Source organism: Pogona vitticeps, chromosome 2 (genome assembly GCF_051106095.1).
Source record: "Pogona vitticeps strain Pit_001003342236 chromosome 2, PviZW2.1, whole genome shotgun sequence".
In the NCBI taxonomy this organism is placed as follows: Eukaryota; Metazoa; Chordata; class Lepidosauria; order Squamata; family Agamidae; genus Pogona; species Pogona vitticeps.
This window is the reverse complement of record NC_135784.1, coordinates 17,582,868-17,594,901: the sequence shown is the minus strand read 5'-3', so window position 1 is coordinate 17,594,901 and position 12,034 is coordinate 17,582,868. Positions and strand designations below refer to the sequence as shown.

The 12,034-nt window shown below is 46.3% G+C and overlaps 1 protein-coding gene across 2 annotated transcripts in view; it reads left to right on the top strand.

Annotated features, from left to right (window-relative positions):
• The first annotated feature begins 798 nt into the window (after positions 1-798).
• The window catches only part of LOC110069972 (uncharacterized), a 34,268-nt gene continuing 23,032 nt past the window's right edge, over positions 799-12,034 (top strand). The window contains exons 1-7 of one of the 2 annotated variants that reach the window (XM_078388086.1): positions 799-1,177; positions 2,716-3,223; positions 3,481-3,607; positions 4,359-4,429; positions 5,193-5,319; positions 5,743-5,811; positions 9,540-11,135. In XM_078388086.1, the coding sequence (XP_078244212.1) occupies positions 2,810-3,223; positions 3,481-3,607; positions 4,359-4,429; positions 5,193-5,319; positions 5,743-5,811; positions 9,540-11,135 (2,404 nt within the window). In that variant the 5' untranslated portion in view covers positions 799-1,177; positions 2,716-2,809. Of the gene's footprint in view, positions 1,178-2,715; positions 3,224-3,480; positions 3,608-4,358; positions 4,430-5,192; positions 5,320-5,742; positions 5,812-9,539; positions 11,581-12,034 lie in introns of those variants that run through there. The other variant, XM_078388085.1, reaches the window with a different exon arrangement.

Here is a 12,034-nt window from a genome sequence, read left to right as displayed (position 1 = left end):
AAGCCTGTAGGGTTTTTTTTTTTTTTTTTTTGCTAACGCAGTTGCCCTTTTACAGTTTATGAAAAATTAAATGTGTTTAAGCGGTGAGGAGAGAAAGAAGTGAAGTAAATGAGATTTCATCTTTGTAGTAAAAACTGAACCGCTTATGCTATTGAACATTCTTATCCAAACAATTAAAAAAAACTTGGTTTATAAATCCTGCTTACTATTTTTCAAGTTCACCTGTCGCTAGATACTGTGCAGTGGTCCCCAACCTTGGGCCTCCAGATGTTCTTGGACTACAACTCCCAGAAGCCTTCACCATCAACTGTTCTGGCCAGGATTTCTGGGAGTTGAAGTCCAAGAACATCTGGAGGCCCTAGGTTGGGGACCACTGCTGTATAGCACACAAATTGCTGACCAAGACTGCAACATTCAGTCAAGGACATGTCTCAAAAATAACATTTGGTGGAACAGAGATAACTCATGTTATTTTTGTGACATGTCCTGGACTGTTATGTTGCAGTCTTGGTCAGCAATTTGCATGCTTTTTCTTGATGCTTCTCTAGTTTGGTAACATGGTTAAAAAGGCAGCACACTTTTTTTATCCCAAGATAAGGACACACATTAATTTACATATTAATCACCAACGGAGAACAGAGAAGGGGAAGCAGTAGGGGCTCCGAGGGCAACGTCTCTCCTTTGCTTCCCTGCCCCGGGAAAGAGGGAAAAGGAACTCTGGCCGCTCATCCATGTGCTCCGGGAGCAGATTGGCTGGGTCTGGATGGTCCTTGCCAGGTCTTCGGCTTGGCTTCAGTCACATGATAGGAAGTTCAAACCGAGATAGCCAGCGAGACAAAAAAAGAGAGATTAATACAGAAAAGTACTGGAGCATTAAATGGGACCCCCCACACACAAGGCTTAAATAGAGAAGGCGGCTCCCGAGAACGTTGAGGTCATTTCCTTTCCTCCTCTTCTTTTGAAGGGTTAAATGCATAGAGTTGGGATTCCTAGAGGGGAAGAAAGCCGCATGGGTGGGAAGTGGCGCGTCCTCCAAGCCAAGCGTCTCCATTCATAAAAAGTCTCGTTTCCTTTCTTCTTCTTCTTCTTCCGGAGGGAAACGGGGTCTTCGGCTCTTCCAGGGGTTTGGTCTCCTATTCAGGGATGTTCCCCACGGACTCCACCAGAGTGGGTGACGGTGAGTCCCTTACAGGGGAGGCTGGGAGGGGGATCTGGTGTGGTCCCCCCCCCCGTTAACGCAGGTTACTTCGGTCAGGGAGGTGGCCTTTTAAGGGAAGAGCAGCGGCCACCCAAGAGATTTTGCTGCCTGAAGCCAAGGAACGGGTGGCACTCCTTCCAGGTACAGGATGCCCCTTGAAGTGGCTCTTGAGGGGCAGGACGCCTTTCATGGCTCCCATGAGAAGCAGGTTTAGGTTGGAGGAAGCAGGAGAGGCGGGAGAGGATGCATCTCATCTCCCTCTCCCCCCCTCCAGAGGATGAAGGCCAGAGGGGGTGGGGAGGAAAGGGAAGGGCTGTCCTCCCCCTCCAGGACCTGATGTCAATGGGAGCTGCTTTCCTCCTCCGAAGAGTAACGCTGACCCTACCAGTGACGACGAGGGGGAATGAAAAGGGGGGAGGCTTGAAACAACCCCCCCCCAAGAAGATGGCTGCCCTAGGAAAACCTTGCTTCTCTCCCAGAAAGGCAAAGCGGGGGTGGGAGGTAGTTAGCAACACAGTCTCCTTTTACAAGGCAGCTTAACCCCCAAAATCAGAGAGAGAAAATATTGGTGGTTGTGGGTTTTTCGGGCTCTTTGGCTGTGTTCTGAAGGTTGTTCTTCCTAATGTTTCGCCAGTCTCTGTGGCCGGCATCTTCAGAGGACTGGAGTAGGAACTCTGTCCATGCTCTGATGATTTGATTCCAGTCCTCTGAAGATGCCCATGGCCACAGAGACTGGCGAAACATCAGGAAGAACAACCTCCAGAACACGGCCAAAGAGCCCGAAAAACCCACAACGACCATTAGATCCCGGCCGCGAAAGCCTTCGCGAATACCGAGAAAATATTGCCTCTTTTAAGATAAAGCACTGAACAATTGCAACAAAGCATGGGTGTTACGAACATCAGGCGATGTCTGTTTTGTACTCAGCTGAATAATTTATTGAGAATTAGATGGTAAAGTGTCAGTAAGTTTTCTTTGATCAAGAAAAAGGAATGTTGAGGTCCTTTGGGTACCTGGCTGTGGAGTCAGAAGTCGGGAGTTGAATTCTGCACCACCAAGCTATGTGTGCCTGTGTAGTCTTGGGCAGGTTACACAATGATCCCGGAGCATTCCCAAAAGAAGAGAACAGAACATTTCTAAGTAAACTCTTTTCTTGAAAACTTTTGAACAGGTTGCTGTACATCTGAATTGGCTGAAGGCATGGGATTGCAATTATTATTTTCAATAATTAACATAGAAAAAAAGGCTTGATGAGGGTTGTCAAGAACAGAAACGATCCTGGAGGGAGTGCATGAAAGGGGATTTTCAGTGATGACCAGTCATGAACACGGAGAGATGCCTCGGGCGGAGGCAGTTGCTGCCTCTCAGGTAAAGGAAAGGTGCTAGTTTCAGCTGAAGGAAATTCCCAGGGTTTCTCTTTTCCCTTTCACCTTTGACATTTACTTGCCTTTCCTTCAGGAATAATACCTATTCCCCACATTTTGTGTTCACATATGCTATACGATTTAATCTTGCAGAACGTTAGTAGTGAAGCCAGATCCTTGCCTTGAGAGAATTTGAGGTGGTTGCCCTTGAGTCCTTTGGAGGCTTCCCCGTGTGCACGGGTCAAATATGCGGCAGAAAGACTCAGCTAGCAATTCAGCCGAAAGACACCACTGTGCCATCCAGAATAGAAGGAGTGTGGAATTATGGGAAAGAAAGAGGCAGAGTGTCCTGGATGAGAACATGAGCAGCTCAGACATACAGTGCCAGCGCTTCAGACAGTTTTCCTACAAGGAGGCAGTGGGTCCCCGAGAGGCTTGCACCCGACTCCACCTTCTTTGCCGTCGGTGGCTGAAGCCAGAAAGACACACAAAAGCTCAGATCCTGGACTTGGTGATCCTGGAGCAGTTCTTGGCTATCCTTCCCCCGGCACTTCAGAGTTGGGTGCGGGAATGTGGAGCAGAGACCAGTTCCCAGGCGGTCGCCCTGGCCGAAGGCTTCCTTCTGAACCAGGCCGAGGAGAAGAGAAAGGAAGCGCAGAAGGTGAGAGAGCATTTCCTCCTGGTGATTATGAATCCAGGATGGGGAGTATACGGCCTCTGTCCCTCAGTGGGCTTGGGTGAAAATATGCCCTTGCTTCTGAAGATTGTGCACTCTTCTTCTACGAAGGCACAATCTTGGGAAGCAGGGGCACAATTTCTCCTCATGTCAGAGTCTTGGGCATTAAGATTTCTGACTATCCTTTTTTTTTTTTTTTGCTTTTCTTTGTCCAAATTCTTGGATCCTCAACTGCTTTCCAGATCAGAAACTTCTCAAGGGAAGGTCGGTGTGATTTCCTTGCAGCAGAGAAGGCTCCGTTGGACGGCAAACACAGTGCGCTGCCAAGAAAAGATGAATGTGACGGTGACGGAGATGCCCCCTCAAAGGGTAAGGATTCCCTGGCTGGGAGGAGGGGTGGCATGTTTGTCATGGCGCTCTTTCTCGGAAGCATGCGAGAGATTGTTCTTCTGATAGGGGAATGGGAACTACTTCCCCCAAGCCTCTTTCTTTCTGTGTGTTCATTTCTGGGCCTCCAGTCAAACAAGAGAAGCAATTTTTTTCACCCAGATGAAATGAGGAATAGTTGGAACTACCCAAATAAATGAGTAAATAAAATAAATAAATAAATAAATAAAAACAACCATAAGTGATTGGATTGTCCTGTGCATTTTCTTATTAATATATTGATCTGCAAATGATATTTCTATCCCACGCAACCTCCAATAATAGGCTCAAGACCGCACGGCTCTGCTCCTATTTTATCTTTACAACAATAGGCCTGTGAGGTAGATGAGGCTGAGAGTGAGGGACTTGCTCCAGATCACTGAGGCAGTTCCCGTGGCATAATAGGAACAAGGATATGTATCTCCTTAGTAGCAACTCAATGTCCTACTGTAGTTTCCAACCTTGGGTGCCCAGATGTTCTTGGGCTACCACTCCCAGAAACCCTGGCCACCACAGCTAGTGGTGAAGGCATCTTTAACACTGCTTGCACAGTCTGACAAAACAGGTCTCTCTCTTTTATTTGGATCTGAGTCCTATCAGGTTGACAAAGGCTTATGTTCTGATCTGTGTTCCTGGGACTGCAATTGTTAATCACAGAGACAGGTTTATGGGGCTGTTTTTGTTTCTTCTTCAGGGGCTGGAATGCTGTTCGGAACGAGCTGTCCTTTGCCTCTTCTTCTCTGTGGTGGCAAAGAACCAAAGCAGGTAAGGTGCAGAGGAGCCCTTTCTATGCAGAGGGCAGAAGGAGAGAAAGAAAATGATAAAGGAGACAAAGAAAATGATAAAGCCAAAAGGCTTTTTTAACTCCTTATCCCATTTCCAATAATTGATGGACTTGGGATGTCATTCTTGAAAGGGAATGTCGAAATCCTAAGACCTCTCCAGCTTCCCCAAGTTTAAAAGTGAAAAAAAAAGGGGGGGAACGATTTGTTTTAATATGATAAACAGCTTCCCCCTCTCACACATTCCTGGAAGCCTTCTGAAGAAATAGCTTTCACTTTGTGGACCTCAAGTGTCTCCCCAACCTGGTTCAATCAGGGAGAAAAAAGGAAGCTGGACATGCCATCTGGTTGCTTCTTGTTTGCATCTTGTATAATTTATTGTTTTGGTTTACATCCTTGAATGGTCCCACTTGATTAGTTCTAACCCTGGTCCTGCCGCTAAAGGAAGTACATTTTTTCCTCTCCAAACCCTCAACATCCTCGTCAGCCACTGATAGGAAGTCTGGGAATTGGACTTGAAGGCCTTCCGCTCCCACTGTTGTTCTCAAAGTGGAATTGAAAGGCACGTGGTCTCTTGTCCTTGAGGGGCTATGGGGGGTCCCTCAATTTAGCAATTTGCAGCAACAACTTCCTTTTGGAAGACTGTGAATTCCCCACTCAGAAGTCCTGTGATATAAATCTCAGCCACCTTTTGATCACACGTTGTAATCGATTCTATAAGCAGGAAATGTTTCCTTTTCCGCCAGGCTGTGGTGACCTTTGAGGAAGTGGCTGTGGATTTCACCCTGGAGGAGTGGGCGCTGCTGGATCCAGAGCAAAGAGCCCTGCACAGAGAAGTCATGGAAGAGAATCGTTTGTTTGTAGCCTCTCTCGGTAAGTCTCCCTGTTTCCCTGGTTTGCACTAAGTGTGGTAACAGGAATAGCTAAGTCAGAGCAATGATCATGAGCTGGTGCTCTAAGTCAGAGCGCCAGCTCATGGGAAGGCCTTAAAGAAAGGTTGGGGAGTTCCTGGAGGGTCTCACAGCATTGTTGAATCCCAGATCCTGTGGGATATATTACGTCAACCTTGAGAGGCACATCTTGAGTTATGAAAGAGATTTTGATGGGATAACCCTGAAGGTGTCCTTACACAGCCTAATGTGATGAAACAAGGAAAGAGAAAGACACAGGTTAGCTGGATGTTCTGGGAGAGGAACACAGAGTGAGGTACATTACGAAAGTGAGTTCTTTTAAGAAAAAATGTAACTTTGAGTTCATCTTGAAGAACAACACAACGAGATTCTTTTTCTACTGCAGATGGTGGGGGAGACATTTCAGGAGCCACAGGACCCCTTGAACTTCCTGTTACCTTCACACCACTTCAAGGTAATGGGGGGGGGGAAGCAGCAGTGCTTAACAGGTTTCTGTTCTTTTCGAACAGAGAGGGGATGAGAGTCTACAACATTTCTATGGGGAGGGGATACGTGTGCCTCCCCAGGGCCATTGTAGACTGCACATCCAAACTGTATTGGGAGGAACTGACTCCCCCAAAGGGCCACTTTTCCTTGAGACATAATGTTGACCTTTGCTACTAGGCCTTTTCCCAGTATAGACAAGGCCCAAAGATAGGCAATTGTTGCTCCTCAGGAGACTCCTTCACTTAAGGAGCCCTTCCCTGCAGCTGAGAATTAAGCTGAGTTTCTGTCTTCCGTCTGTGCCGCTTGAGTTGACAGGGTGGAGTGGGGTTTCTTGTTCTTTGATTCAGCCATGGACCACCATCAGCTATATGCTCAGAGCATCAGACCTTTGAGAGTTGTGGGTCTGCACAACCTGGCAGCTCTTCCCTGCCCCCCCCCCATGTCATGCCCTGAGGGTGAGATTCATAGTCACTGGAAGGTTTTTCTGAAGAGACTATGATCGAAGTTCTGGACTAAGGGAGTTTAGGAGATCTCAGGCTAAACACGAGCCAACAGTGTGAGACAGTGGCTGAATGATGCAGTCGTCTAGCCTACCTATACAGTGGTGCCCCGCTAGACGCTTACTCTGCATGACGTCAAATTTACTTAACGATGACATTTAGCGATTGCGATCGCTAAACAATGATTCCAAAAGGGAATATCCGCATTACAGTGGTGCCTCACACAACGATGTTAATTGGTTCCAAAAAAATCAACGTTGTGTGAAACATCGTTCTGTGAAACACCATTTCCCATAGGAATGCATTGAAAACCAGTTAATCCGTTCCAATTGGAACGGATTGCCGTCTTTAAGTGAAAATCCCCATAGGAAACATCGCTGTGTGAAACAATGTTTCCTTCATTGGAATGTATTGAAGCAGACTCAATACATTTCAATGGCTTTGCGAAGTCCTTTTTCGCTCCTGTAAAAGTGTCTTGCAATGTTTGGAAGCTGTTTTAAATGATTGCAATGGTTAGCCCACCTCCTGAAACCTAAGCAAACTGATTTTGGTGTTGTTCTGACACTTCGTTAATTTATGGTAATTTTTTGTTTTCTCCATTGAAAACCATTGCATGGTCTGTCTAATGGTTTCCAATGGAGAAAACAAAAAATCATCATAAATTAACGAAGTGTCAGAACAACACCAAAATCAGTTTGCATAGGTTTCAGGAGGTGGGCTAACCATTGCAAGCATTTAAAACGGCTTCCAAACATTGTAAGACACTTTTACAGGAACGAAAAGGGAGATCGTTGTGTGAAAATCCCCCATAGGAAACATCGCTGTGTGAGGCGGCAAATTTAACAGAAAAAGGCATCGTTGTGTGAATTCATCGTTGTGTGAGGCACCCGTTGTGCGAGGCACCACTGTACATTGATTAGGAGCCTGCTCCACGAACCGTTTGTTCGCTATACAATGATTTTTCTGGTTCCGCAAAATGACTACTTTCCGGACCCCTGCTTCGGAAGACAGCGGTTTTTAACAGCTGATTGGCGGTTCTCTATGGACACTCTTCGCTGGATGATGAGGTATTTCCCCAATGGATCGCATTGACCGGTTTTCAATGCATTCCAATGGGGTTTTTTTTGGCTTGATGACGATTTTGCTTAACAGCGATTTTCCTGGAATGGATTATCATCATGAAGCGGGGCACCACTGTATTGGTACACTTAAGGACAGGTTTCCTGGTCATCTTATCCTCACAAAAGAACGCCATGTAGCCTTTATGGCTTCCCAGCTTCCCTTAAAAGAGAGTAAGTGTGTGTGTCCGTTTCATACCGCTTGAATTGCAATAATCCTATCATAAGGAAATGGGGGAGGGGAGCAGTGCCAATGGCCTGTGGGCCATCTTTTGTCCACTTGTGACTGAGGGGCTCTGATATTTAAAGGCTACCTTTGGTCATTTAAAGGCGGACACGACTTTGCTGCTTGGTGTACAAGTTGCATGTACCCAAACATTGCAAAATGAAGGCTTTAAACAGCAAGGATTTACAGTGGTGCCTCGCATAGCGATTGCATTGTATAATGATGAAATCACTTTGCAATGAAGATTTTGCAATCGCTTTTGCGATCGATTTCCGATGTTCCCTATGGGGAATTTTGCTTTGCGATGATCGGTTCCCTGCTTGGGGAACGGATCATGGCAAAGAAAACAGCTGATCGGCGCCTCGGGAGGAGGGAGGGAAGGAGGGGTGAAGGGCCTGGCCCCGATCCCCATGCGCAGCACCCCCTGGGGTGCCGAGCCAGAGAGCAGTTGCGGCGGGAGGCGCTGCAAAGGAGGAGGAGCCCACTGGGGACCGGGATTAAGGTGGCAGTGGCTGGACGGGGGGCAGCGCGCCAGAGACCCCCTCCTCGCCCGCCAAGGAGACCGGGCGTCCGGGTTTGGTTCACTGGCGGTGGCTGCCACACCCCTTCCCACCTCTCCTCCCCACCCCAGGCGGCTGCCTTCCTCCAGCCTGCTGCTCGCCGGCCAAGGAGGCCGGGTGTCTCCCGGGCTAGCTGGCGAGTGGCGTTAGGCTGGCACGCCCCTTCCCACCCCTCCTCCCCACCCCGGGCGACTGCCTTCCTCCAGCCCGCTGCTCGCCGGCCTTGGTCAGGTGTCTCCCGGGCTAGCTGGCGAGCGGCATTAGGCTGGCACACCCCTTCCCACCCCTCATCCCCACCCCGGGCGGCTGCCTTCCTCCAGCCAGCTGCTCGCCAGCCAAGGAGGCCGGGTGTCTCCCAGGCTAGCTGGCTGGCTGGCGAGCGGCGTTAGGCTGGCGTGCCCCTTCCCACCCACCCTTCCCACCCCGGGTGGCTCCCTTCCTCCGAGCCCCCACTCGCCGGAGAAAGACCCTCTGGCCCACCCGTCTGTGCCCCGGGACAGCCCTGGCAAGGAGGCCAGGCATCATCCGGGGCTGGCTGGTGGTGGAATTTTGCTTTGCTATGATCAGTTCCCGATCATAGCAATGCTTTTTAACAGCTGATTGGCGGTTTCAAAATGGCCACCGGCTGTTTTCTGGGACGTATTCTTCACTTACCGAGCAGGGAAAATGGCCGCACTATGGAGGATCTTCGCTGAACGGTGAGTTTGAAGCCCATAGGAACGCATTAATCGTGTTTCAATGCGTTTCTATGGGCTTTTTTGTTCCGCATAGCAACAAATCCGTATAGTGATGATTTTTCCAGAACGGATTATCGTCGCTATGCGGAGCACCACTGTACTACTGCTGCTGCCATCATTCCCGTTCCACATATTGATGTGTACAACAGGATTTCAGGCACTGTATTTCTAGAACCCTGCACGAAGATCTCTGAATAGTATAATATGTTAAAAAGCAATAATTCCAATTTATGGAACAGTGACTTAATGTTTCATTTCTTTCTTCTAGATCTAAAACCACTAACGTGCTTGTTAAATATCCTTTAGAGCAAAAATACCTTTTTCTGCATCACAAACAAACAAACAAACAAACAAACAAACAAATAAATAAATAAATAAAAATATGTAGGTGCCATGCACCTGTGAAAGAGGAAAATGACACAGTCTCCTTTTTCCCTCCATGATGTCATTTTCATTTCAGGATCCAGTTTGTTCATTTAGACCCTTATTCTATTCCAGTGGATTCTTTCTCTCAAATTTAGGATTCAATCTTTTCTATGCTTGTTTTTCCTCCAGCAGATCAGGAAATTTATGCCAGAGAAGAGACCTACACGTGCACCATGTGTGGTAAACATTTTGCTGAAAAGTTGGCACTTACACTTCATGAGCAGATCCACACTGAAGACCTGTGTTTTACAAATGAAGCACCTGGAAAAGATGATAATACTGAACCCAAACTTGTCAGTCACCGGAGAATCAACAGAGGAGAAAAAAAATACCAATGTCAAGAATGTGGGAAATGTTTTGCCAGGAATTTTTTCCTTCGGGTGCACCAGAGAATCCACACAGGAGAGAAACCATACAAATGCCAGAAATGTGGAAAATCTTTTAATCGCAATTCAAACCTTCTCACTCACCAAAGAGTCCACACAGGAGAGAAACCGTACAAATGCCAGGAATGTGGGAAATATTTTACATACACTTCAACCCTTCTTGTACACCAGAGTGTTCACACAGGAGAGAAACCATTCAAGTGCCAGGAGTGTGGAAAATGCTTTGCTCAAAATTCAACTCTTCTTGAACATCAGAGAGTCCACACAGGCGAAAAACCTTACAAATGCCAGGAATGTGGAAAATCTTTTACTCGCAATTCATATCTTCTGGAACACAAGAGAGTCCACACTGGAGAGAAACCATACAAATGCCAGGACTGTGGGAAACGTTTTACCCATCATTCAACCTTTCTTGCACACCAGAGTGCCCACACAGGACACAAACCATTCAAATGCCAAGAGTGTGGGAAGAGTTTTGCTCAAAGTTCAAGCCTTCTGACACACCAGAGAGTTCACACAGGAGAGAAACCATACAAATGTCAGGAGTGTGGGAAATGTTTTTCTCACAACTCAACACTTCTGACACACCAGAGAGTCCATACTGGAGAGAAACCATACAAATGCCAGGAGTGTGGGAAATGTTTTGGTGAAAATTCACACCTTCTCACACACCAGAGAGTCCACACTGGAGAGAAACCGTACAAATGTCAAGAGTGTGGGAAATGTTTTGCTCAGCGTTCAGGAGTCCTGAAACACCAGAGAGTCCACACTGGAAATAAACCATACCAATGTCTACAGTGTGGGAAATGTTTTTCTCACAGTTCAGCAGGCCTGACTCACCAGAGTGTTGGCAATGGAGAGAAACCATATAAGTGTCAAGACTGTGGAAAATGTTTCAGTGAGAATTCAGTCCTGTCACATCAGACAGTTGACACTGGAAAGAAGCCATACAAATGCCAGGAGTGTGGGAAATGTTACGTTCAGAATTCAGGTCTTTTTAAACATCAGAGAGTCCACACTGGAGAAAAACCATACAAATGCCAGGAATGTGGGAAATGTTTTGCTCAGAGTTCAGGACTTCTGAAACACCAGAGAGTTCACACAGGAGAGAAACCATATAAATGCCAGGAGTGTGGGAAATGTTTTGGTGAGAATTCACACCTTCTAAAACACCAGAGGGTCCACACTGGAGAGAAACCATACAAATGTCAGGAGTGTGGGAAATGTTTTGCTCAAAATTCACATCTTCTGGACCACCAGAGAGTCCACACTGGAGAGAAACCATACAAATGCCAGGAGTGTGGAAAAAGTTTTGCTCAGAAATCACATCTTCTGGGGCATCACAGAATCCATACAACAGAGAGATCATAGCAATGCAAGAATGAGGGATATGTTTTATTTCTGAGTTAGACTTAATGAGGCATCAGAAAACCTACACAGGAGAGAAGCCACACAAATGCCAGAGGTGTAACAAATGTATGTACAATGTTTTACTTGCAGTTCTAATTGTATTACTCACCAGAGTCTACATAGGGGCAGGGAACTAATGAGGTGAATAATCAAAGATATTGAGTAAAAACATCTCTTTTTTTGACTGGCATATGATGTTTCATATGTCTTCCTTTTTTTAAAATAATGTAAATTTCCATCTTTTGCTATTATAATGGCTTTAGTTGGTTCACTTTGAATGGTTATCTGTTTTTATCTCCCTTGAACCCTGTCCTTTAATAGAAAGGTGTGGTACGCATTTTAAAGACAAATAAAAACCTACACAAATATGGGCATTGTTCTGTACTGTCATATCACTTCTGACTAATGGTGACCCTTTAAATGAGTGACCTCCAAAAGCTGCTGTTGCCATCAACCTCACTCAGCTCTTGCAACATAAAGACCATGCCTTCGGTTCTCAAGTCAATCAAAGGGCAGATCTTCCACTTTTCCCAACATCACAGTTTGTATAAAGCCAGATCTTTAAAATATCTAAAAGCGCTTAAGCCCTAAGGACAGAAAGAAGTAAAATAATTGAGGTATCAGCTTTACAGTCAGAACTGGACCATTTGTAATATTGAACTTTCTTATTCTTCAATTTAAAAAATCTCGTTCTGTTTTATAAATTCTGTTAACAAGATAGATAAATACAGTGGTGCCCCGCATAGCGAGGTTAATCCTTTCCGGGTAGGGAAAAGGTATTGAAACGCATTAAACTTAGTTTAATGCGTTCCAGTACCTTGCTTACTT